Below are 26,344 nucleotides of genomic sequence, written 5' to 3' on the forward strand. Positions count from 1 at the left end.
TGTGCAACCTAATTGTTTATTATTGTTTGTATTTGATGTAGTGAAAATACAGATTTTCTTCATTGACCCCCAGACACAGAGGCCTACAGTGATGCAGCCTTGTAAAAAAAACAAACAAACAAACAAATTACACAAAAAAAACACAGTTGAGCAGCATCTACACATGCTTTTGTGCTGTATCATACTTGTACATAAGATAAAATTTTCATGTATTTTTGGACAATTTGACAATGTTGTTGTACCTTGCATATTTCATTGAATATCAGAACACTCAAATGTGTTTCATCAGACACCAGCTGCATATAATGACACAATTTTCAGAAAATATTTAAACTTTATGCAAAAAAAAAAATCTTTTTTTGGTAGATACCCTACATATTAGTATTAGAGCTGCTTTGCAATGCTTGTTGACACTATGAAGTTGAATTGAAAAAATACATATTGATAGTTCAAATTTTAGGAAATACAAATCAATTAACAAAAATACTGGATATGCCATATAATTCACAGTGTTTTTGATGGCAAGAATGTTGCAAGTCACCTGATACTAGCAAAACTAACAATTTGTGAAAGTATTGTCTCCCGTAGGAAATGCATTATGTAACATTTTGAAATGGCATTTTTTCTCTTGAAAAGGAAATCCTGTTGGCTTTTTCTGCCATATGATTGCATCGTTCTTGTTCTCTATCACAAATTCAACCGCTTGGACTTTTCTGCTGACAGGTCCAAAATATCATTCTTGGGAAGTATACAGTGTATGCAGTGTGCAGTAGCAGTCTTTTTCATGATAAAAAGGAGGAGGCAGAAACACAAGTTATGTAGTATCGTGGCTAATTACGAACAAAGATCACTTTTACCATCGATGCTGTTTCCTAGTCATTGATGTGTTGGTAAACTGGAATTCCTATTTCAGTGTTTGACAGAGTGTGTTCATAGTCCTAAACTGTGAATGCCCCTTTTAAGTCATTGAAGATGGACTGATTTTCCTGTAACACGCATCTCCCACTTACCCCAGCCCGAGAATACTCGGGACTAGTCTTCAACGGGGTAATGAATGACTTTAATACCCCTCCCTTCATGCTACACATATTTCACGTAATTTTAACAAGTTCTTCTTCTTGTATGTCTGGGTCAGCGTGGCTTTCTTTATTAAGTCTTATGAATTTCGTCAAATAAAGGCAAAAATAAAGTTCTACAAAGGTAACAGCATCACCTGCGTACATGTCCGTGTATGTTTTGTTCTGTAACTGTTTTTGTTGTGTAAAACTAGTTTGTCTTGTTGTAGTTAAGTGAACCGACAGTTGGTTGAAACTGTTTATTCATTTATCTGTGTATGAGGCCCCAATATCAAGCTCGGCTTACTGGGGATCCTCCTGTATGGTACCTTGACTTTTTGTTTATTATCATTATGTCTTTGTTCTTTGTCACTAAGATTTGATTACCTGTCATGTGCAAAATCAGCCATGAATCATTATGAATCATATGTTTATTTCTGAAAGTGATCAGAGTTGATTATATTGTGCCATACAGAAACAATAAAATGAAAATGAAATGAATGAACAGTTAGTTTAACATTTGATTCATACCTGATCTACATGGTGTAAAGCACTAATTCAAAATGACTTGGTAAATATTCAAGTGCATGTATGCCCCTCAATATTCAATCCCAGTATGCCACTAATTTCAATTTTCTAAATTTCTGTTGTCAGGCTGTTCTTTGTTTATTCTTTAGTAATAAACATATCATTTTGTTTTTCTTTTCATGAACTCAACTTCAATCAACACTTGTGTCTTCCGAAGATGGTGGACCTGTTGGCCTTCAGTCTTAATGTATTGTTCCTATTAAAGATGTCATTCAGGATCCAGCTACCGGCATAAAATTTGAGGGCGCTATTGAGCTCTGCCCGCCGAGCATCGTCAGCAGTGCGGGAGTGGGCACCTCGGCCGCTAAGCCCTGGGCCTCGAGCCTCTTACGCTGGCGCCTCTCCTTTGCCGACATGCAGCGATTCAAGAAAGGCATCGTGTTGGGATTGCAGCGGACGCGTCTTCGCAGGGCGGAGACCTTCGGGGGAATGTTGCGGCGGTGCCAGATACTCTCGCGTGCCTTGTAGCAGAGGTCATAGGAAGGTGTCCTGGCCCACATGCATGTGTCGTTTATGAAGGCGCAGTGGCTGTACTTGGTCTCACACTCCTGGGTTTGGTAGTACAGCGAGGCCACGGGGTTGTAGCGACAGCTGCCGTCGTTCCATAGAGGTGACTTGTCTAAAGCCAGAGCTTGTTCACGGGCGCGCTCGGGAATGCTGACGATTCCAAAGACGCCTCTTATCTGCCAACAGATACATTCATCAATCCACATGTTATGTACGGTTACAAATGGTGGCATATGCTTACCTGTGGGTGTGTGGGTGCATATAGTTTCAATAATCATACATTTCACAGTCTAAATGCTGCAGGAATAGCATCATTTCACTATTTGCAATATGATTACATTTCTTTCTATATACTATGATGTATCTGTAATGAACACTGACTTGAGTTAGTAGTGAACAGTCAAAATAAAGGTAAAAACACTTCTATCATATCCGTACATTGAAAAATGTGTCCAAATAGAAAACGTAGATTCCATTCTGAAGATTTAATTAACTGATACTCTGATTCTCATTCAGTTTTCAACAGAAACTAAACAGAATGTATTGTTCATTTGGCATTACTCAGTCTCACTACTTTTCTTAAATGATGACTGATGACATAAATTGGAATTTTTTTTAACATCTAGGACAAAAGTCATACTCCTTTATTTTTTTTAGAAGAATACTTATTTGTGGCTTTTGTACCTAAAAGTGATCTATCCCTGTATTTTTATCTGTACAAGTGAAACAATTCAGGGTATTCACTTAATAATAAAGATGTTGTATAATACTTATTGTATTATAAGGATTTGGGTGTTGTTGTTTTTTGGCATTTTTTGGCAACTCATAGTCAATAGACTGCCCAATCAGGGGTAACAATACACCTCAGTCCAACAGGAAGGCAATTAAGACAATGTAGGGATTGAAGAAGATTGGGTAATCACTATTCTTTGGTAGTTATAGGTTCAAGATTTCTGTGTTCATTGGAGAAGAAAGCACTCCTTCAGATTAGTGGTCAATTTACACACAATAAAAGCAAAATAGGGGGTACTGACAAAAAACTCACCCGACAGTTGCAGTTTTGGGCATAGTCTCTCATGAGTCCTGATATCTGTTCATCGCTCAGCTTTTCGTATTCAAACCACAGGTCACAATAAGTGATGTAGAACATGTCTCTAACATAGCGACCTGCATGAGAAAGACATTTTTTCTTTTTTTTTAGCACATACGTGTATATTTGAGTTTATGATTATTTTTCACTCCTTTTACTTGAACAACTTTTATCATTCACATATTCAGAAGAATTATGCTCTTAAATTCAGAAACATGCTTCATCTTGGTCTTCATTGCAATTGCATATATTCTTCTAGACTTACTCAATTTTGTGAACTAAAAATCAGTCAATGATACTATGAATATGTAAGCATGCAAACAATATCACTGAAGATTGTGTACTGTACAAAGGGCATCAGCATTATAATGGTGTATGTGGGGCAAGGTAGATTGAACATTTATAATGTTGAGGTATGGATTGTGCAACCATACCATTATGTGTCTTCCTTCTGTTTTAAGATACGAGCTTTTTTTTTACAATTTTCAGATGAGCCATGCATTCAAGATTTTTGTTATATTAGTATCCATGAGATAGATGACATAGTTCCTACAATTCCTACAAAGTTTGCTGTTGAGTTTTTACCATAGAACAAACATAGGGAAACTACAAGAGATACTGCTTTAGAGATGTTATCATATTTATATTGCTTGTGTATGTGCAAGTGCAACTTGGCAAAACATGTAAACTGTATATGCAGTAGATTTATAATTCGTAATTCTGTTGAATGAAGTTTTCAGAAATCCAAAGAAATTACATAAGAATTTACAATATAAATTATAATATGCAAAATGGCCCACATAATCCTCATAATCTTGATGATTGGATAATCTGTGCTAGCAAGCTTTGTTTTGCTTACACTTTACATGAAGGTGGTATTGGGTTGGATATATAGGTGGTATTTCATATACTGTAGAAATATAAACGTTCAGTCGGGTAATTTTTCTAATTACCCAGGTATGATAAATTCCATATGTGCCACAGAATCAAAGTATAAAACAGTATTGCATATATTAAGCAAACAAATTGTTTGCATTAGTTTTTGTGCTGGTTTCATTTTGAACGAAATAACCGAAAATATTCACAACTCAAAAATTTCCACTTTTACAGTTTTTGATAAACCAAAACATCCTTTGTCTAAACTTCTCCAGTCAGAAATCAAAGTATGTACAAGACGTACTTTGTTCCATCCTGACATGGTCTGAGTCAAATGGAACACATGTACTGAAATTCTCTTACCTGAGATGACGTAAACATCTCCACTCCAGAGTCCCGACACTCCACAGAGACCACCGGCATCAGGCGAATGAACCAGTATCTCCCTCACATCGCCTACGTAGTCCCTGCCCTTGTACGCATCCAAGACCTCCGTTCGGTACTCAATCAGATACCGGTAGACTGACGACCGGGTTGTGTCAGGATGGACAAATTTACTCCGTTCTAGGATTCTTACTCGGAGGACTGTTGAGAAAGTCACCATTTAATTGCGAAGAGTGAATCCAATGTTTATGTGGAGTTTTATACACATAAAGTCAAGAGTTATTCAGAAAGTGATGAGCATCAATCCAAAAAGGCACAGCTCCTTAACCAGTACTGTACTTTGTTCACTGCTTGACATTTATATAGTGCTTTTTTTCTCAATTAGCACATTTGCCTGGAAACTAATTATCTCAGAATAGAGATCACCTAATCCATTTGTCCTGAGGCACACGTACTGTGGCGTCAGAAGTTACGTTCAGACGACATGCCCTAACCTCGAGGTTAGGAAACCTTGAGGTTATGCTCTTGCCCCCTAACTACGACGTGCGTCCACACGACGAAGCTTAACCTCGAGGTTAAGCTCCTACCCCTTTGAGTTCGTTGATTTTTGTGTCCACATGGTGCTTAACTACAAGTGGGACCCCCCCCCCCCCCGCGGCTCGTGGTTAGAGCGCTAACCGTAAGATATCTCGTGGCTCTTAACATCGAGCTAACCTTATCGAGCTAACCTCAAGGTTAGCTAACTACAAGTGTGTCTACAGGGTCCCTAACTACAAGCTTAACCTCGAGGTTAAGGCGTGTCGTCGTCTGAACGTAACTAGAATCTGCCTGCTAACATACAGTTTGTAAAACAAGGTCAGGTTTAGAGGAATTACTATATTCTGCTTAAAAAAGAAAAGGGTTCACCTTTAATTTTCAGTTGATTTTGTTTTTAATCAGTTAATAAAAGATAAAAGATGAATTGTGCTTGTTTCTTGAAAGAAGTGCAAGGGATGAATTGAGTTCTTGCACAGTAATTTGTTTAGATATACAAGAAAGTGAACTATGTAGGCCCTAATTCATTACTTTGTACTTAAAACTTTGTAATAATACCGTACATTCCTTTGTGATTGCTAGTACCATTCTGCATATTACCTAACTAGGTAGCATTCAATCCTTTTGATTAAACTTTCAAACTGGTTTTACATCAAAAGTTTACTGGTAAATGCACATAAAATATAGAATGACTGCATGCATGTGCCTGGAATATCATTCAAGTGTGATTAGGTACATGCATGAAATATAATGTTATGACAGTAGCAATGTAACTGATCATCGGAAATTGTTGAACAGTATGCAGTAGATTTATTTGTAATTAGCTTGATATAATTTTTAAGAATCATCAAAAGTGTAAATGTGTCATTGCAACAGTGCACGTTACTGCATTACTATGCACTTTGGAAACTGTAATGACTTTGTACCGATGTATCTTAATCATAAGGACAACCAAGCAATAAGAAAGAAAGCAACTCTCGAACAAAAACAACAGTATACCGCACTATCATGTGCTGGAAAGGTTGGATGATTCATCAATTTAAAAACGAATCAACAACTACAAACTTGTACATTGTACACTAAGCTCTGTGAATTGCTATAGCAAGTGAATCATTTTTTTTTGGTACCTCAACTGATTTTATAGACAACAGAAGATTCAAGTAACTATGTAAATGAGAGTTATGAACTTGTCTGTACAAACTTAGAGAAAACTGTGATTGTACAATGTACTGTCAAGTACTCACCGAAATCTGCACCACAAAACTTGGTCTGTGGATGATTAACCAAACAATTGCAGGCATGGCTTTCAGAAATCAGCTCACATAGACACAGCACTGTCAAGAAGGTGAGCAGGAGCGCTCTAGATTCCATTCTCCAATTAGCAGCTAATCTCATTAAAGTACGAAAATATCAGAAAAATATAGAGACAGGAAAAAATGGTCTCCTGACAAAATTGTTTTGCTGAAGTGATTATGTCAGACCAGACTTCTAGATGACTCGCTTAGAGAACCGAATGTTGATAAATGCCTTCATGTAGAGATTGACTTCTTCACAGAGAGCTTTTTTTTTTTCTCAAAGTTGTATCCTTTCCTCGAGTTTGAACTTGCTGTTCCCTCCATAGAATGCTGATGAGGCTGTGGCTGTTACTGTCAATTCTGCAACACCATCAAGTCTTATTTATACCTCTAACTTTTTGCCACCGCATGACGGTGTAACCCCCCAGCATTCACAGATTAACCACGCACCGGTCTCTGTCTCAAACACATGGCCCTACAGTGTGGGAGGAGCTACAGTCGCACTCCCATCCAAAGAGGGGGGGAAAAAAGTTTGTGGTTGTGTTAGAAATAACAATTCAGAGCAAAATAAGAGACCATCGATGACGACTGGCAGGTAATGTGGGTATGGAACATGCAGTGGAGGTGTCTGTAGATATGTCTTTAGCAGATTGTCACGGTAACACGTCGTTCCGCAGCCAAGGTTAAGGTGCGTACCAGGGAAAGCCCACGCAATTCAGCATAGTGACTTCTGCTGGCACAAGATTTGCCTTGCCCGTGTGACTGTGATTTGAATTGCTAATGCCAATATTGGCTTTCCTCTTTTTTAATGCTCTAATAGCAAGTTTCCCTGGACTGTAGTATTTAATCACTGCGTCATGTTGGACATCTTACAGGGAATCAAACTATGTAATTAATATTCAGTCATGCAATAAACAGGCAAGCATACACTTCCAATTTCCTTATTCTGTCACATGCATGAATGACTTCACATTTTTTTACCAAGGAAACTTTGTTACTATGGTTCCAGAAACATACCCTTCATTAATTGAATGAAAGCCAAATATTGAAATTTGTAGTTGAAGTAACAAACTCCTTAAGAATAAAAGGCTTTAAATTGCTCAAAATAATGAACTAAGTCTGACACAAAATTTGATAAAAAGGTGAACAGTAATGTCCAGCAAAGATAGGGCTATGTATGCCTAAGACTTCAGTATACTTCCACATCTCACGAAAGGTATTTCCAGGAAGACACTGACATGTATTTTCAGTTCCTCTTGGTCTGTGAAGCCATCGCTGTCTTCGAGTGAAAAGTTCCGGTTGGGAGAGGTCGTGCGCAGTCCAGACTGATACGGTCTTGCTCGTCTCGAAGAGGCGAGGCGAAGATGCGAGTCACACGTCGCGGTTGTGACGTCTGACCCCGTCTGTCACAGCCAGAACATCTCAGTTCGTCAGTCAATCAGGGTCACTGAGACATCCGTTATCCCAAACACACATCACTTCTCTCCCCTCAGAATGCTTAGCCAACAACTTCCGTTGGTAAACAAGTTTCCTTTCTATGGTTTTTTTTTCCCCTCTGTGTACAACCTTTTAGGGTGACAAGTCCTCACTGACACTTTCATTATCCATGATCACTTTTACAGTATGTTCTTGAATCAAACATGGAGAAAGTGTTAAGACGCTGATTTTCCTTCAATATTCATTATTGTAACATTCATTAGTGTAGGGATTTGTTCAGGGTTTTTGTTTCGGATAAGTTAGGTTATAGGTCTTTTTGTCTTAGTTTCTTTGTTTCATCCATTTTCAATGCTTATCAGTCTATCGATCATATGATTTCTTGTATTACGTGTGGGGGGAATGCAGCCTACAAGCTCAGCTTTTTAGCATTCCTCCCCATTTCCAACATTTTCCTATACCTACAAGTTTTCTGTAAATTTATCCTTTACTTTGTATGATGAAATTTATGCACTGTATTCAATTTTTGTAATATATTTATATGTTTCTGTTGGAAATGAAAAATAAATGAATGAATGAATGAATTTTGCGATATTTTTGCCATGCTTCGTGAATGACCCAAAAAAAATGCTGAGAGGTCAGCTTTGCTCCCCATCACAGCTAAAGAATTTTAGTGAAGGTGGATTTTCTTTTTTATTTTGGCTAGTTAATCTCTTTTTTTTTCTGTTCAGGCTAATTGATCTTTTTTTGAAGAATGTCATCATGGACAATAGAAATTGATACATACATGTATGTGACTCATCACCATATTTTGTCATAAGATACAAGCTGAGAAGCAAACAATAAAAATATAAAGAAGGTGACTATGGTGAACAAAGTAAAATTGAAAAAAAAAAAGAAATTGAAAATTTAGAATTGAGACACTTGAAGAATCACTAGTTTTATGATTCTCTGTTGTCTTGTCAAAACTTGTTTTAACTCTTTAAGTCTTCAGATGTTTGATTTCAATTCAAACAGTCTTTTATCCAAGTATTGGAAACTACTGGGAACAGTCTCAAGATTGATCAAAATATGTTCCAGCAAATTTGCGTGTAAAATGGTATTAAACTTAAACACTTCATAATTGTTTCCCTAAAACATGGATGACCTAGATTTTCTGCCTTTCTGCGTGAATTTTAACCCATTGCGTTGGTGTGTTCTTGTCTATATCTGAACTTCAAACAACTTTTTTTTTAACTTGTTGAAGATGAGTCCTGAGTATACTCGGGCACGTGTCTATGGGAAATGCATGTTAAAGCAAAATCAGTCCGTCCTGAACAGGTTAATGCTGGGGTCATCTGTTCGCCAATTTTCTGACTGTTTCCATGTGAGAACCTTGCAAAGAAAGTAAAACAAATAATATATGTGACCGGCTACAACAAAAGGATTCAAAAGTCAAGGGAGATTGATTTTCTGAAAATGACATTACATTATTCCCTTACTCTTCCACTTTAATTTCATATATAACACAACTCATATAAGATTCGGTTGCGGAGATAACAATGATTTTATGAGAGCATGTCGAGTGGTCTAGGAAATCAGCATTTCAAGAAAATCGCCTTCAAAGTGTCCTACCGACACAATTGTGATCAAGGGGAGGCAAGGCAGTTTTCACCTCTTGAAAATAGAAGGTATGCTCCTAGCAACCTCCGCGATGTTTATTCAAGCATAGTGCCAGCGGTCTGCGCATCACCAATCAGTAACCAGGATGCCACGCACTGACCAAAAAGATCACTCCCTCGTTGCTAGGGCAGAGTCCATCTGCGGCGCTAAATTCAAATCTTCGGAATCGTTTCTGTTCCATTGAAAGTCGGGAAGTCATGGCCCAGAAAAACGCTACTTTCTTGCCTTTCCTTTTAGCTTGAAAATTTCAGCAGGTGATAGATGAAATGGTAGACTACAAAATTATGCCAAACACAGAAATTTATGGTTTTGAACGATTTTGGTGATATGAGTTCAAACTAGATTTTCTCGGCTCAGCCGTCAGCGACTTTCGGATCCTCTTGTTGCAGCGGGTCACATATCATTTGAAATTAGATAATTAAAATCACCAAGAACAGAAACCAATGCTCAGTAGCTTTATTAGGCTTTCATGATGATGGATCTCACTTTAACCCATTGAGGACGAGTCCCGAGTATGCTCGGACAGGTGTCTATGGGAAGTCATTTTTTTTTTTTTCAATTCAAAGTTTATTTCATTTTTCAACAAAACATATAAGTTACACTTCTTTTGACAACAGAGAATAAGGTAAACAGAACATTATGTATCGAAAAGAATGTAAAACAATTGAGGAGGACCTTATAGTAATTATGCATTGTACATGTAGTAAAAAAAAAACAGAAGTGATAGAAATAAAGTACATGTATAACTTTGCTTAAAGTGCGAAAAATGGAGAGATCCACTAAAAAGACAGAGCTTGTAGAATGTGGGCCCCTCTGGAATAATAACATCGATGGAAAGATTAATTGAAGCATCATAAATACAAAAGGAGAGGGAAAAAAAGAGGAAGAAGTCTGGAAGCCCACTGAGAACTAGATTCACAGATAAATACACTTACTATTATAGACGTGAACAACATAGGACAAGACTAGACAACAAATGCGTGTTGCAGCAAAATCAGTCCTTCCTCAATGGGTTAAAAAAGATAAAAAGGACTGGTGATAGATATCATTGGTGAACACGAACTGCGGTATTAAACCCCTTTCAGGATTATTTTGTTATAAGTTTGAACTGAAATCTTGACCTAAAAAGTAAGAGCATGCAAGTAACTTCATCATCAAACTTTAGGTTAGCCACATAAGTATACCAGGATTAGCATATCTCTGAGAGAGAAGCGAATTTGTTCTTAAATCTGCACTTTTTAATAGATAGAAGCTCTTATTAACCCCTTTGAAGACAATATGATTCGTTGACACACACACACACTGTCCATAGACCTCAATCCAGGTGTGTGCAGGAGCAGTTCCCATAGAGTTTCCATAGATGACACATCGCAGGTATGTTTGATGGGATTGGACCGTTTAATAAGTGGACAGACACATGATCTCTTAGTGAATGTCACCAGGATATGAATGGAAACAGTTCATCATCATCCCTAAAACATGATTCAGAATTTTTCAGACTAAAAAGAAAGAAAGAAAGGGGTTTTTGGAAACAATAACAAGGGGTTAAAGGCATTGCATATGTATGATTTGATGCAAATTAAGTCCCACACCTGAAACAGATATGAAATATTTTGTTGGTTTTCTGTATATATATATATATATATATATATATATATATATATATATATATATATATATATATATATATATATATATATATATATATATATATATATATACATATATATATATATACATATGTATGTATTTTTGGGGGGCTGGCAAATTTACCTGATTTCGTGTATTAAAGCATCAGTGTGTCATTCAAAAGGGTTGTACAAAGCAGTGAAAATACTGTTTCACATCACAGATCTTGAACATAAATATTTCAGGCATGAAATGATAATGAAACTAATATCATGTAAAGTTTTAAATGTCTTAAGATGTTCTTCAGGGTATGCCTTGATTAAGCATTTCGTATTTTGCAAAGTGAATACCCACATCAGAAAACTGTCATATTTCTCATGAAACCAAAACCTCATCAGATAGACAGCCAGGCTTTTTTCATGCAGCAGACTCGTGAGCCAAGCTCACAAGTATGCAAAATATGGCAGTATTTGAAACTTGAATCAGGACTCTGTGTCAATTTGCCTGGCAACTACAAGTGTATCACCCAAGCATTGTCATTTCATCATTACAGTGTGAATAGAAATCTCAAACATTGTGATTTTGAATGTTGTGGGTGATACTTAACCTGTTGGGGACAAGTCCCGTGTGTACTCAGGCAAGCATCTATGAAAATTGTGTGTTGTAGCAAAATCAGTCTGTCCTAAATGGGTTAAGTTAATCATGATGAAAAGTCTTGATGTTGAGTGTAACTCTCTTGACCTTGGGGTGAAAACACATCTCTGAGTCACTGAACAAGTAGCTGGAATACAAGGACTCATCCAAGGCAGAGTTCAAATAAAACAAGTGCACATAGTGGGAAACCTCCATTCAAAGTTTTTCAGGAATGAGCTTTGCCTGTTTAACTGGAAATCAAACATGGAATAACTCAGTTTACTGTATGTATTCTTTTTTTTTCTCTCATTGTTCTAACTGTCCACACTTTGCTACAAGGAAAATACCTCTAAGAATGTGACTTTTAATGCTTAGCCTAAAGTGTTGGATTTTTGTTTTGTTGCAGGAATATTTCATGCTGATTTAAAAAGTCATTTTGTTCAGTGAATCTGTTTCAAAATCTTAAAGAATACATAAGTTGAGTTATGAAAACATATTTCTTCATGATTTGTATTTATGTGTGTGTTCTGTTTTTGAAAATTTATTTCATATTTTTTGCTGTTTTATAGAATATGCAGGTTGATAGACAGGAAATGATCTCAACAGCTAAAGTTTACTGAAGAGAAGGCTCTTCTCAATTCTTGTTTATTCTTTTTTTTCTATTCATGATACCCAATTGCAAGATTTCTATGGCTTTCCTGTTGGAAGAGGGTGCATGAATATTTGATAAAGATATTTGAACATTTACATTCAAATATGAGAGTGGGGTTTCAGGGGATAACATACCTAAATGGTTTCTAACTGGTCAAGCTCAAATCCATCACAGTCTGAAAAAAAATGTAATTCAGTTTTGCTATGTGTCCTATTGTATTACTGCCACCTCTATCCTTTAAGGGGAAGAATGAACAATTTAAATGTTTTAAAACAAGTGATAAAAAAACAAAGAAATTAAACAAATACAGAAACCTAGCATTTTGCCCATTTGGCATTTGCTTACACCCTGTAAATTCTGTTATGTTGTTGACCTTCATTGGCTGATGTGACAAGTTACATGTGTAGGAATGGATATAATGCTCAATAAGCTCAATTTAAAGGCATACATCCACCACCACCACCACCACAAAAACACTGAACACACAAACAAAAACAAAACAAAACAAACAAAGCTCATATTTTCTGTAAAATAAGGTCTACTAGATTGTTCTTTTAAGGGTGATGCAATGTTATTTTGAGATTATTTCCTATCATATCAAAAATGAAATTACGTGGAGTAATTTTCAAGAAAGTTACATTAAATCACTGCATGATAAGAACAAAATTAATGGTACTAGTGTGGTAATGATGAATATAACCATGACAGGATAATTACCAAGAAAAATGTTGTGATAATTGATTAGATGCAACCAGGTGATTCTTTGTTTATGTAATGATAGTAGAATTGACATTGCAGTAATTATGAGATATGATAAACTCTTATCTCTGTTGTTCCTACTGGAAATTAAATGTGATGATTATAATAATGGTGATAACAGTTCAATAACTATTCAAGACAGTGTAGTGTCATCCATTAATTCCGGTCCTCCATAATGTCGTCATTACAGGGTATCTTTTTCACATTATGAAATAGTTTAAGAGTGAATGTTAATTTTGAACAGTCTGATCTACACTCTTTTATTTCAAACCATGCATTGCATAGTCATCCATCTTGTGCTAATATTCTGACGAACAATCATACTTGCATAAGAGTAAAACAATGCGAATGTTCGCTACGCAGTTGAAATGGTAAGTATATAAAAATAGAATACAAAAAAAAAAAATTGAAAGAGGCTGTTAACCCACTGAGGACGAGTCCCAAGTATACTCAGGCAAGTGTCTGTGGGAAATATGTGTTGTAGCAAAATCAGTCCGTCCTCATGGGCTAAGTTTCAGTAGAAGACGCGTCTGCATATTTTCTGCAAAGCTAAGAGAATTTCATAATTACTGAAAAATAGTCAAATCAAAACCAAATGATACCTCATTACATATAAGAAATAAAAGAAATAGATGACAATGTCTGCATTCATGGTACCCGGTATGCATCTTTAAGTCAATGATTTAAGCTGTTGGCTCAACCTGCTGCTAGAAATACTTTTTGACCAATAACGTCTGGAGGCTGTTTCCTAGCATTGCCTCAGAAACCACCCCCTCATTGTGAGAAGCACACGCATTGGGCGTCTCGCGACTTCTGACGTCGACAAAGCCAGTGACTGTCACGATATGCCAAGGTCTCTGTCATTGTCATTCAAACCAACCAGCCACTTTTTGTTCAGCTAAAGACATAAACAGTTATCTACGTAGTCCCCGACCCGAAGGTCAGTGTCATGAACATTTCCGTCACACAGACACACACTCAACACAAAAATGCCAATGACCTCCAGAGCCACTCCTCCTATTTAACCCCACCTTTTATCTGGCACGCCTGTGTGCCAAGTAGTGAAGGACATTTTTGTGGTCAAAGACAAGGTGTAGGTATAGGAATATATTATGTGTATCATTCTAGACTTTTGTTTAAAGAATCTCTTTGATACCACTTAACACTCTCTGCTAGAGTAATTTCCTTTCAACTTTTGTCACGTACACATCACACCAGTCTGGTTACAAACATTTAATTTCCATGTTGTTAAAATGAAAGTGGTTGTGGTGTCACCTGCATCCTGATGAGATATCCACCTTCTTTTCTTCTTATCGACACAAAAAGAAATCTGAATTCCTGAGCTTCTCCTTTTCCAGTGTTTTTTTTTCCAAAAACTGTTATTAACCTTCAAGTTTTCTTGGTCTTACTTTTGGTGAAGTGTTGTTGTATGGAAAGTTTTTATTCTTACTTCTAGGTTGTTGCTGTTGTAATGTCTTTTCTGGTATTCAGAGGTAATGATAGATTATGTCTTCTAATATTGCATTGAATCATTGATAACTATATGATATTGGATTCAGTTTCCCTTTTTGAAAGTATTTGCTGAAGTTGTTCTTTCATTGTTTGTTTGTTTTTTCCCATTCATTGATGTCATCTTTGTAAAAAGAAGGCGTCGATGTAAGGGCTTATATATTAGAATTCTGCAACAAATTGATGATTAAAAAAGATCAAAGTTTGATAATGTCGTAATGCAAATGAATTGACTATGGGCATCATCATGATAAAAAGACTTCAATGTGTGTGATGTGTGTGTGTGTGTATGTGTATGTGCATGTATGTATTTCTTGTAATGGTCAGATTTTAGACCAAACATTGCCATCAGAAAGATATAAATGGTCCCAAATAGATAGAATCCGCAGACATGTAATTTCGATTAGAATATCAATGACTTTCTCCCCCCCCCTTTTCCTGTTTTTTTTCTTCTGTCCTCCCCCCCCCCCCCCATTTATTTTATTTATTTATTTATTCAGGTTTTCTTTTAAAAAATACAGGGTAGGCACATTCCCCCCTTGTTTTTTATGTATCGTTCATTACATTTTTCTTCAATCGGTTTACGAGGACAATTAGTCTTGCAGTATAACCTCTCAAGGTCAATATCACTTACAGTTTTGAGTACGCGCGAAATAAAAGTGTGTTGCACTGTGGTCTATCATTTGACCTGGGTCAAGTGATAGACCACAGTGCAACACACTTTTAGCTTCAGTGAGACGCGCCAGCCTACGTCTAAGGTTGACTCGTATGTTTACCGTACCATGCATGTACGTAGTCTAGTTGCCTAGTTGTCTAGATCATGTTCAGCATTTTTAGCAACTTATATAATTGGTACGTGAATGTAGCCTAAGCCCCAAGGATACCTTATAGGCCCACCTGCCTAGGATAGGTCTAGACTCTTCGACTCTCGCTAGACATAACGTTAGATCTGCTGTTAGTGTTTTTGGACTTGGAGGCTAGTCTATTAAACTGTCTAACTAGATCTACAATGTAGCTGTGTTGTTGCATCCCCCTCCCCCTCTCGTCTTGGTACCAACAGTTTAAAGTGATTTCAGATGTGGAATTGAATGGGAATTTAGATGTGGAATATAAAGCAATTATATAAATCAACTCTTAGTTTCAGGAGACAAACTATCACTTCCTCGGCGATCTGAATGTATACGCTATACATCCAGATCACCTCGGAAGTGAGAGTTTATCCCATCACCTTCACCAATGTTGATTATTTGCTTAATATATGTAACTACCTTTGTGAATTTGGAATGGGAAGATCAAAGATGGCATCTATGAAAGAATGCACCTTTAGACCATGACAGTCAATCAATCAATCACATTCATTAGGCTGGATGAAAACAAAAGTGAAAGTCAGCTACACCGGATGAACATCACCTTGCTTATTTACCTTGTCATAATTTTTTGGGCCCCCTATCACTTGCCTCAGGCACCATCTGCCATTATTCATTTCAGCTGCATTTCAGTAGATGTAGTTATCACTACTTCATACATTCTCAATTTCACGGGTATAGTGAGCTGCTTCCACTGCTCATTTCATGCGAGCAGGGAGGTGCTCCCTGATCAAAGACTAAGTTGGAAATGTAAGTAATGAAACTTTGTGGTGAGACACAACTGCTGAATAAGGCACAAAACAACCCCCCCCCCAAAAAAAAAAAAAAAAAAAGAAAGAAAGAAAGAAAGAAAAAGCAATGCTTGGGGTGTTTGTCCTAATTGACAAGCAGGATTAAACCTCACATATTTTTTGTAGTTTCATTTTCCTTGGTCTAGGAAAGACTTTCCCCAACCTATTTCCACTCTCTGTGGCAGTGTCATGCCTTTGCATTTAATGTATAGAATGAAATACTGTAAAACAAGGAATGTTCGCGTGCATTTTAATTTCACGAGTGCGAAATTAAAATGCATGCGAAAGTTCTTTTCTACATTATATGCATTGAATGCCCGTGGCAGTTCGTGAAAATTTCATGCCACTAAAAAGGCCGTCGGCTCTAATTCCCGAAAAATTCATGCCGCGAATATATCATGTTTTACAGTAATGCAAAATGAGAAGTTAAGGGCATTCAAAATTTTACATAAAATGTACATCTCCTTTCATAACAAGATCATACATACTGGAAATTTTGTTCATGAGCATGTTCCACTGAATAAGTGGCCCAATTGAGATAATGGTGGAATATTTTTTTTTTGTTTCTAATCATTTTCTTGTTCATTCTAGTATCATTGTTTTCATTTTACCAGCAATTAAATGGCACTACAGATTTGTCTAAGTTGGACCTATCAAGACATAATACGTATATTTGATGAACTTTCATAATATTCATTGTAGCCCTAGCTTTCTATAATCTGTTAATACAGTAGAAATGAAGTAGACATTGCATATTTTCATAAAATAGCAAAAATGATTTTCCATTAATATTTAGGCATAATCAGCTATGTTAAGTGTGTATGTTGCTTTTTCAAATATTATTTGATTTTTTAGCACAATGATTGATTACTGACATACACTGTCCATAAGTTTAATAACCCCCAGCAACCCCCCCCCCCCCCCCCACACACACACACACAGAATAGGTAATAACGACATTGGTGGATTGATGGTTGGAAATAAACTCTGAAAGTTAGTGTAGGTGATTTAATCCGTTGAGGACGGTTTGATTTTGCTACAACACGCATTTCCCATAGACGCTTGCCCGAGTATACTCGGGACTCGTCCTCAAAGGGTTAACATCAAAGACATGAGGGGTATGAACATGTGCTTTGTAAACTGTTGTTGTTGGAGAATAGTCGCTTGCTTGAGAATGTTATTTTGGCCAGTCCTGGTAATAAGAGGAAACAGAAGGAAATTGGATTTCACATTAGAGCAGGATTACAAGAATAAAAGAGCAGAGGGGATGCAAAAGTCAAGGAGAAAGACTCTTAAAGGTATGATAGCCCTTTTGGAGTATGGTTGATTCTGTACAAACTTTATTGAGATCTATTAATCTGATATGCAATTGATTAAGCTTGTCTGGGATTCTCATAAAATGGGTGACCAAATGACAAACAAAAATCATGTGTAGGGCTCCCTCTAAAGTCACTTGTTACCAGTCATGGTTGTACACAAACGTAGTCCCCTACTTTGTGAAGGAAATGAGTAGTTGCAGTATTGGCACAATGTACATATTTTTTCACCTAATTCTTCTTTTTGTAATTTGACTTTAAATATTTTGATTTATTCATTAATCAATTTGTTGTTTTATCATCTCCAACAGAAACATGCAAATACAAAGTTTATGGATAATGATAATTGCTTATATCAACATCATAAATGTACAATAAATAAAATTTGTACTGTAATTATGCAATTGATAACGAAGGTAAAAAAGAAAAAAAAACATGTAGTTTGTCAGTGAACAGTAACATTAATTGATGGACACAAAATTATAAAATGATAGCATATGTAATCATTCTGGCAGGATTCGATTATCCAATTCAGAGTGTTTTCAGGTTGGATTTGTACATTAATATTATAACTTCTGTGAGATGATTTAGGGTTGCCTGACCTAGCACCGATACATGCATGTTCAATGATAATAAGTCAGATACCCATTGGATTAATGTTGAAGATTATCCATTTTGGTGAACAAATTGGTGAAATGAATTAATGAATTCTGTAATTCAATTCCAGGGTGTTGTATGCAAGTAAAACAAAAATGAACAAATATATATATTTTTTAAATCATTAATGACTTTACCAATGAAAATGTTAGTCTGTTGTGTGAATTGACTATCATTAACATGTGGCAGCTGAAGCAGATAAATGCTGTCGAGCAAGCTATCATGGCGATAACATAGCTCTGAATTCCCTCCAGAGAACTTGGCAATGAGGATATTGCAAGTACATTGCCTAAGGACATTATCCACTACTGCTTTCAATGGATATCACGATTAGAATTCTTTGATCTTATCCAAGGTGTATTCAGAATGCCTTGATATACTTTATTGAGAATCACAACTACTAACTTTATAGCTGCTTATATACTACAAAAAGTGTAAAATTCTCCTGAGTGGTGAGGATCTCTTTCACTCAAATAACTACACAAAAAGTCAACATTTCAGTATACTCTACTCTATTTGTAGCTGCAGATTGAAAACAAACAAACAAACAAATAAACAGTCACTTTGTACATATGTTTGTTTATAATTACTTGATACATATGTATGTTCAGACCATAACTTTCTGAAAGCCTGTAGGCCTACTTTCCTAAGCAGTACTGTCTTCAACTTATGATAATGATCATGTTCTGTCCCCTGCATTTAAAATTCTTTTATTTCTCTAGGGGCTGGATATAATCGGTTGATGAATCACATCATCAAAGAAAGGAAATTGTCTGAATGTGATTTTGTCAATCAAAATGAGAGATAGTTTCCTTGTTATCCCAGGAGTTGTAAACCTGTGTGGAAATTTGATTTATGAGTGTAGGGAGGACTTGGCATTCATGTAGGCAAGCAGTGAGACAGGATTGTTTCACTTTGTCATGCCTTGTCTCTCCCCAAGACAATGTTTCCCCTCTTCAGAACTTCCTTTTATTTTCACTTTCAACCATATTTGCATCTGAGCAGAAATAAAAAAAAATTGATATCATAGTAACTTCTTGTCCGAATTTCAGAGTCAAAATATGTTGTAATTAACTTGTTGAGGATGAGTCCCGAGTATACTCTGGCAAGTGTCTATGGGAAATGTGTGTTGTAGCAAAATCAGTCTATCCTCAGCGGGTTAAGCATTGTACATGATGCTGTAAATGGACCACCTGCATTAAGATTCTTAGACTTTTGTATGGTTAACCAGGGCTGCACACTTACCCATTTTTTCTACTGGTCCAACAGTACTGGGCCGACCTGTCTTTCAGACCAGGATGTACCCAGTTTTTCGATTTTTAATTTGTCCATTCCTGAAAAAGTTACTGGTCCTGGACCGTTGGACCAGTGCCAGTGTGCAGCATTGGCTTAACTGTATCTAACTTCCTTTTCCCTACAACAGCTTTCTGGAGAGCTTAGGACTGCTTGGGAATACTTTCATGCCATCACGAATTTTGGTTCCAGCAAAGAAAAAATCAAACAAACAAAAACAAACAAATAAAGAATTAAGTATAATGGCTCAGTCACGAATGAAGCAAATATCATTATACCGCAGAGGATTAGCCGATGTGAAAAAAACAAGAGGAGAACGTGGGAGAGATAAGATGATTTGTGTATGTTCTGTTTTGCACGTTTTCTCCCATGTTGTGTATGTCAATCCGGAAACAAAAATGATGTTTGTGTTTGAGTATGCAGTTACCATGGTAATTTTCATTTCAGCTGTCTGGAATTCATACCCAAGAGAAGTCTGCAGTCTTGTTTGTTTGTTTTTTTCTTTCTCAGGAGATAAGAAATGATAAACTCTGTATCAGGAGTAAGAATGAAATACACACATTCATAGTAAAGCAAACCATTTTCATGATTCCCCCTTTCTACATGTTTTTTATGTCTCCACCACAAAGTGGTGCCAGAGGCATTATGTTTTGTTTTTTAATCTCTCTCTCTCTATCTCTCTCTCTCTCTCTTCAAGTGAATATACCCCATCCTTCAGCTAAAATGCAGTGTTTGTATAATCATACCCTTATCCCCTCAGGAATATTTAGGCAGGTAACAGGTAATGTATTCAATGTAATATCAGACACTTCTCATGACAGCCCCATCCTGTTGTTGCCGGGCCTGTTTCAGAAACACTGCCCTCTTGTGGCCAGTGTTTGACCAAGTGACTTGATTATTGCAGTCTAGTCTTTCCATGGAACATAGTTACTCCTTTTTTTCTCTCTTTTTTTTCCTTTTTTTTTTTTTGTTATTGGAGGGGTACTCAAGCATTTGCGCCTCAGTCCACACTTATTCCTGAATTTAGCACAGAAATGGCAACCATTTTTTTTTTCATGAAAGGCAAGTGAGTGGCACAGTACTATTCAGTTGAAGTCGTTGACAATAAAAATGAGTGGCTGAATGCACACTTGAAACTGATTTAGTGTATGTGGTAAAGATAGGTTTACGTCAGAGGTCTGCAATCAATTTAACATAGGAGTAAATGTAAATTGTTGACATCAGCCATGCAACATCCATTTTTGCTCAAACAAAATTTCATGGCTCAACAGCAACAGCGTGCCATGGTACTCCTAACCTGTGACAGATTAGTGCCGAGTATACTCGGGCAGATATCTTTGGGAAATGCATGTTGTAGTAAGATCAACCTGTCCTCAATGTGTTAACTGCATGTCACATGATGAGCAATCTACCAATCAGATAACTAGAATCTGTTTAAAGGGGCATAGTCCCGGTGGTGTAGAGGGCGCTGTTGATGATACTGCCGATCACCGTTAGCATTGATACGAAGATTACCGAAGTTGAGCTGTCATCAAAAGTAAAGTGGGTAGTTGTTGCTAAGTAACGTTGTCTGCATTGTCTTCTCTGCGCATCGCGCAGTCTGTAGTAATGCCATGGTGCGTGCATGTGTGCTTGTTATTATGACATCACAAAAGAACTTTGCTAAAGCTGTCTTCCCCCTCACCCGAATCATGAGCCGAACTGTGATCCGACCACTGACTACAGTGAATCGGACTTCTTCGGACTCGGGGAAGTGGGCCAAAGCGTAAGCACTAGAGAGGAGTCGATAGCGTAGGTCTCTATAGGAAACTTGCGCTGTGCGCCCGCGTACGCATTTGACTAAAACACCGGGACCATGCACCTTTAACTCTTTACGTGCCATGGTGTAAACCCCCTGTGTGCCACATTATTCTGAGACAGCAATATCGTCATGCTTTGGGAAAACATTCTGTTTTTCAAATCTATGTAACTTTTGTAGATTTCTGTTAAGCTGGACATGTAGTGAGCAATGTTGTAGAGAAAATGCCAAGCTTTGCTTGGATGTAAATTGTATGACAAATCTATGATTGTTTTTCTTTCAAATGGCTAAGAGATACATTATTGTAAAGGCATGACTTTTGCGCACAAAACAGTGACAGAAACCTAGAATTCAAATGCAGAATTCAGTAGGGAACACCGCTTGTTGGTTATTCACTACATAAAAATGCAAGCTAAGTGCAAGAGGAACGGAAACGCGAGAAACACTTTCATTGTGCTGTGGCATTTGGCGATTTATCGATCGGTTTGGGCGGTTTTGCGCGTTTGAGTAGAATATGCGAAGTTGGCACGCGGTCGACTGAGTCGGGAGTGCGAACGTGGCACATAAAGAGTTAAGTGTTGTCATCACATCCAAGTACCTGTCAAGTGTTTTTCAAATTGATTCTTCAGGAAGCAATCTCGATCTATCGGTGTGTCCTTTAGCATCAAAATGGAACTGTTGCTAAGTCATATGCTATTATGGAGTGAGGAAACATTTGAAGAAAACATCAAAAGGAAAAATATTACTCATCACACCAAATCAACTAGACAAATGTAGCATTGTTATTTGCATGACATGATCAAGGGTATTTATATTTGTTTGTGATGAGGGAAAGGGGTTTGCTGACAGCTGTTCAGATAAAGCATTTCAAGAATATGCTACATCGAATTGTGGGATTTAGTCATATTCTTGTGCTTTTTGTCAACTTTTGCATTCCATCAGCATTGCTTCTTTTAATGTGTATGGTGTCCGAGATTAAGTTTACCGCTATATACATTCACAGATATTTCTTTTTCTTTCACTGTGTCAAGTGACTGCATCTGTGAACTCAATAGTACATCCATTTACCTCATTCAATCAAAGGTATGATGCTGCTACTTGTTGATGGTTTTGTAATGCAATGAAGGTCAATTGTATAATGGTAGATATATTGTAGGTACCTTTTTATTCTATCAAGGAAAACCACATTTTACTGGCTTTCTTGAAAGCAATTCACTTGCACCAAAGACCCATACCCTGACTTTAAGCAATACATTTATAGCAGGAGATGATGACTTGCACATAGTGCTCCAGTCCAATTCTCAGACAGACCTATAATGACACCCACAAATGGGCCAATGTCCTTTTTTTTAGTAGTTTGGTGAACTCCCAAATCTTCTCATCCTACGTTTTTCCTGTGCCAGGTCTGTTACAATGACATCTACGAAGTGCAGAGACATGAAGAAGGTCTATCAGAACTAAACTGATGCATTTCTGTTATTTTGTCTTGTCTATGCCCTATCGCATATGTTCAGTTTTACAAGTACAGGGGCATTAGAGTCTCTGCCGCGTCCTTGATATTAACGCCCTTGTCAACCTTGATTGATAGATCTTCAGGGTGCAACCCCACATCATGTTTAAGTTGAATTTAGTCAACAACAACAACAACAACAACAACAACAACAACAACAACAACAGAGAATGAAGGGTGTTTCATTAAAATCTCACCTAATATCAGGAAGGTGTAGAAGTTTAGAGTTTTGCATGTTGTGGGGAAAAGTACATGTAAATAATAAATTTCAGAGTTGAAGTGACTTGCCAATAACTTTTAACCCGTTGAGGACAGGCTGATTCTGCTATAACACGCATTTCCTATAGACACCTGCCAGAGTATACTCGGGACTAATCCTCAACAGGTTAAGGAGGTTGCATTTATTAAATCGATCAAAATCTATCTTTATTTGTACCTTCTGATATCAGAGATTATAGACTAGACACAGTATCATTATCTCATTAAACTTGCACATTTAGATACAGCCAGGTACAGCCAATATTAGTGTTTACAAAAACTTCTTGAACTCCATATTGTCATACTCTCTGTCAGAATTTCATGAAACTTTTATGACTGTCTGTCTTATTTCAAGTCTTTTATCTGGTTTACCCCATAACTTTCAGGATTGTGTGATTTCCCGCCAAGCTTATTCATTACAATGTCCAGTTCCCCCAAATCAAATTGTTCAGAGTCAGTCCCCTTCAAAATTCCGATTGACACTTTTCTGGCTCTTTGCCGTGCATGTGAGCACCTCCATGTTACCTTGTTTGGAATCTCACCCATAAGAGTTCACACAAGTGGGATGATCCTCACATTTAACCATGTTTATGACCCAATTTCTGGTAAAGCCACTATTTACCATTTGCAGATGGAAAAAAAAAGCGTTAGTGCTTCAAAATAGTTCTTAAATGTGAGTTAAGGACAGAAACAACCAACGTAGAAAATGTTAATCAGTATAATCAGTGTTAAAGTATTGTTAATTCTCCAAAATGTGAACAATAGTTTTATCAAAATTGTTCCTAGAATAAACCATCTGCAGATAGGGTTTGAGAAAATTAGTGATATCTCTGTGTATTTGCAGCTTTAATCCCAAATTTTTATATTGTAGGCTGTTTTGTGATACAACTGAAATATCAATCAAATATGATAACTCAAACATTTCTTTTTTTAATGAATGCGCCCAATAGTGGCTATCAAAGTTGATAACGATCAAGGGGATGAGCATTTAACAAGGCAGTAAAATATTGTCTACAAGAATAAGAAGGGAAAAAAAATATGGGTGTATCTCATGTTTGAGACACGCATACCCTAGACAAGATTCCCTTGAAGATTGTGGCAGGAAATGTGTGGTTGTATAACCAAATTAATCGTAATTACCAATTTGGCATCCATTTTCCTGTGCATGTACACGCGTTCATTCATTCACGTCAAATGTTGAACCATGGTTTCATAAAGTGATGCTATTGTTTGTTTTTTTGTTAGTTCTGTCCATCTGTAAACTGACAAATACAAGATAAAATAGATCAGCCGAAACATTGGCTGTCCCCAGGTTCACGTTTTGGGAAAGTTGTGGTAAAATGGCTAATTCAGTGTCGATTTACAAGCTAATCAATTAATGCTTGGGTGTTTAAAAAGGAAATGCCGTTAAGTCATGTGGCATTGATTCAAAATGTGATTTTGTTTTCCAGTTGTCATGTCTCACAGAGTATCATCTCTCACATTTGGCGCATGTTCTCCAACCAGTCAGAATAAGGAAGTGCTATTAGATACACCCCTCCAAGAATTAAAGTTCTGGGGGGTGTTTCATCAATTTTGTCAGTGCTGACAATTTCAGCAAAATCCTTGGTTTTGATTGGCTGAGATGCTCTGGTCACTGACTGTTACTATGGTGATTGTCAGAGACTGACAACTTGTCAGCGCTGAATAAGTTGATGAAACACCCCCCCCCCCCCAGATCTAGCGGAATGCATTATTATTCATTCTTCTAAGGGTTTTTTTTTTTTTTTTAACTCTGACATAAAAAAAATACAATAGATGCAGTTGTTTATTGGTGGTCCTTAAGCAAAAGAAAAACAAATATGTATAATTCATACAAACAAACAAAAAGTGTCCGGGAAATGGATGGTCACTTACCAAAGAGAAAACATGTGTACTGTATTTGGTCTTAGCTTACACCAATATGCTATTGTTACAAATCTCCAAAACTATGCCTTCAATCTTAGGGCAGAGCATAACTGCAACATATTTTTAGTGAATTCAGGAAATAAGAAAATCCACTCTACAGTCACCATATTATGGCCATTTCAGTTTCAATCACTCCACAAGTAACAATCAAGTCAGTCTCAATTAAATTACCCCCCCCCCCCCCTCATGAGTTTATGCACCCCTATTCATAATAATCAAACAATCTCTTTTGGGTACATGTGAATGGCTGTTTGGCTGATGCACTTGTTGGTTGCTGTCCCTCTGCCCATATATGGTATAAGTTTCTGACCAATGAAACAGCACCATTTGTCACAGCCATTGCCATTTGTAAGTTGGGCATTTGCCTTGGATGGTGATGTGCAAATCCTACTGATTTTATGTGTGTGTGTCTGTGTGTGTGTTCGTGCACATGTACACATGCGCATTCAGCAATGGCCAACGATACATGATGAGGAGTGTGTTCTGCAATACTGATGAATTATTCATTAGCTAGTAGAGCTGTAGCCAATCAGAACTTTGTATATGCCATACTCATTCATACTGGATTCTACAATGTATGTAGAAATGAATTGACTTGACACTCCTGCATTGCAGAGGCTATAGAAAGCACCCGTATAGAGAACTCAAACCCGATGATTATCGATCACAAATTTCTGCTTCAGCCAAGGAGCTCCTTGCTTCAGCTAACCTGACTGGTAATGAAATCTAGTAGAGAATCATTATGATTATGATTATGCACCTGTAACAATATGTGCCCTCCATGGAGAGATTTTTTTCATAACCCTAACTTGATAGATATAGATAAAAGCTTGAAGAAATACATGATGAATATGGGAATATTGAATTACTTTTGATTTTATGTAAATGAAAGCCATGGGAGATTATACCACTGTAAAACCAGAAATTTCCATGTGCATGAAATTTTCACAAATTCTGCGAGGAGCCAAAATTTGTGCAAGTAAAATGGATGCAAAAGTGCTTTGTCTACACTTTGCATTGAATGCCAGTGGCAGTTCGTGAAAACTTCTTGCCCCAAAAGAAGTCATCAGCTGCAATTCACGAAAATTTGATGCCACAAATATTTCTGGTTTTACAGTACAGTATGTTTAACTGTTACTGTTCATAGCGAGATTGTAGTGATAAATTTTCATCGTGACCAACCATGTGTAAGAGAAAAAGATGGAAAAAGAGGAACAAACCTAAGACCTTAACTGTTAATCTCCTTGCTAGTTGGCTGTGAAGCCAATATATCCCTACGGCTTTTAATCATGAATATCTCG

The 26,344-nt window shown here is 37.0% G+C and overlaps 1 protein-coding gene across 1 annotated transcript; it reads right to left on the reverse strand.

Annotated features, from left to right (window-relative positions):
* Positions 1-1,811: 1,811 nt before the first annotated feature.
* Positions 1,812-6,665, reverse strand: LOC139716633 (tissue inhibitor of metalloproteinase-like). The gene is made up of 4 exons (XM_071628157.1): positions 6,279-6,665; positions 4,480-4,701; positions 3,196-3,317; positions 1,812-2,326 (listed from the first exon to the last, which is right to left on the reverse strand). Exons 1-4 carry the CDS (start codon positions 6,427-6,429, stop codon positions 1,856-1,858), a joined length of 966 nt encoding a protein of 321 aa, XP_071484258.1. The 5' UTR covers positions 6,430-6,665; the 3' UTR covers positions 1,812-1,855.
* Positions 6,666-26,344: the final 19,679 nt, after the last annotated feature.

Source organism: Diadema antillarum, unplaced genomic scaffold (assembly GCF_040938485.1).
Source record: "Diadema antillarum isolate AM-2024a unplaced genomic scaffold, OU_Dant_1.0 scf00000068, whole genome shotgun sequence".
NCBI lineage: Eukaryota > Metazoa > Echinodermata > Echinoidea > Diadematoida > Diadematidae > Diadema > Diadema antillarum.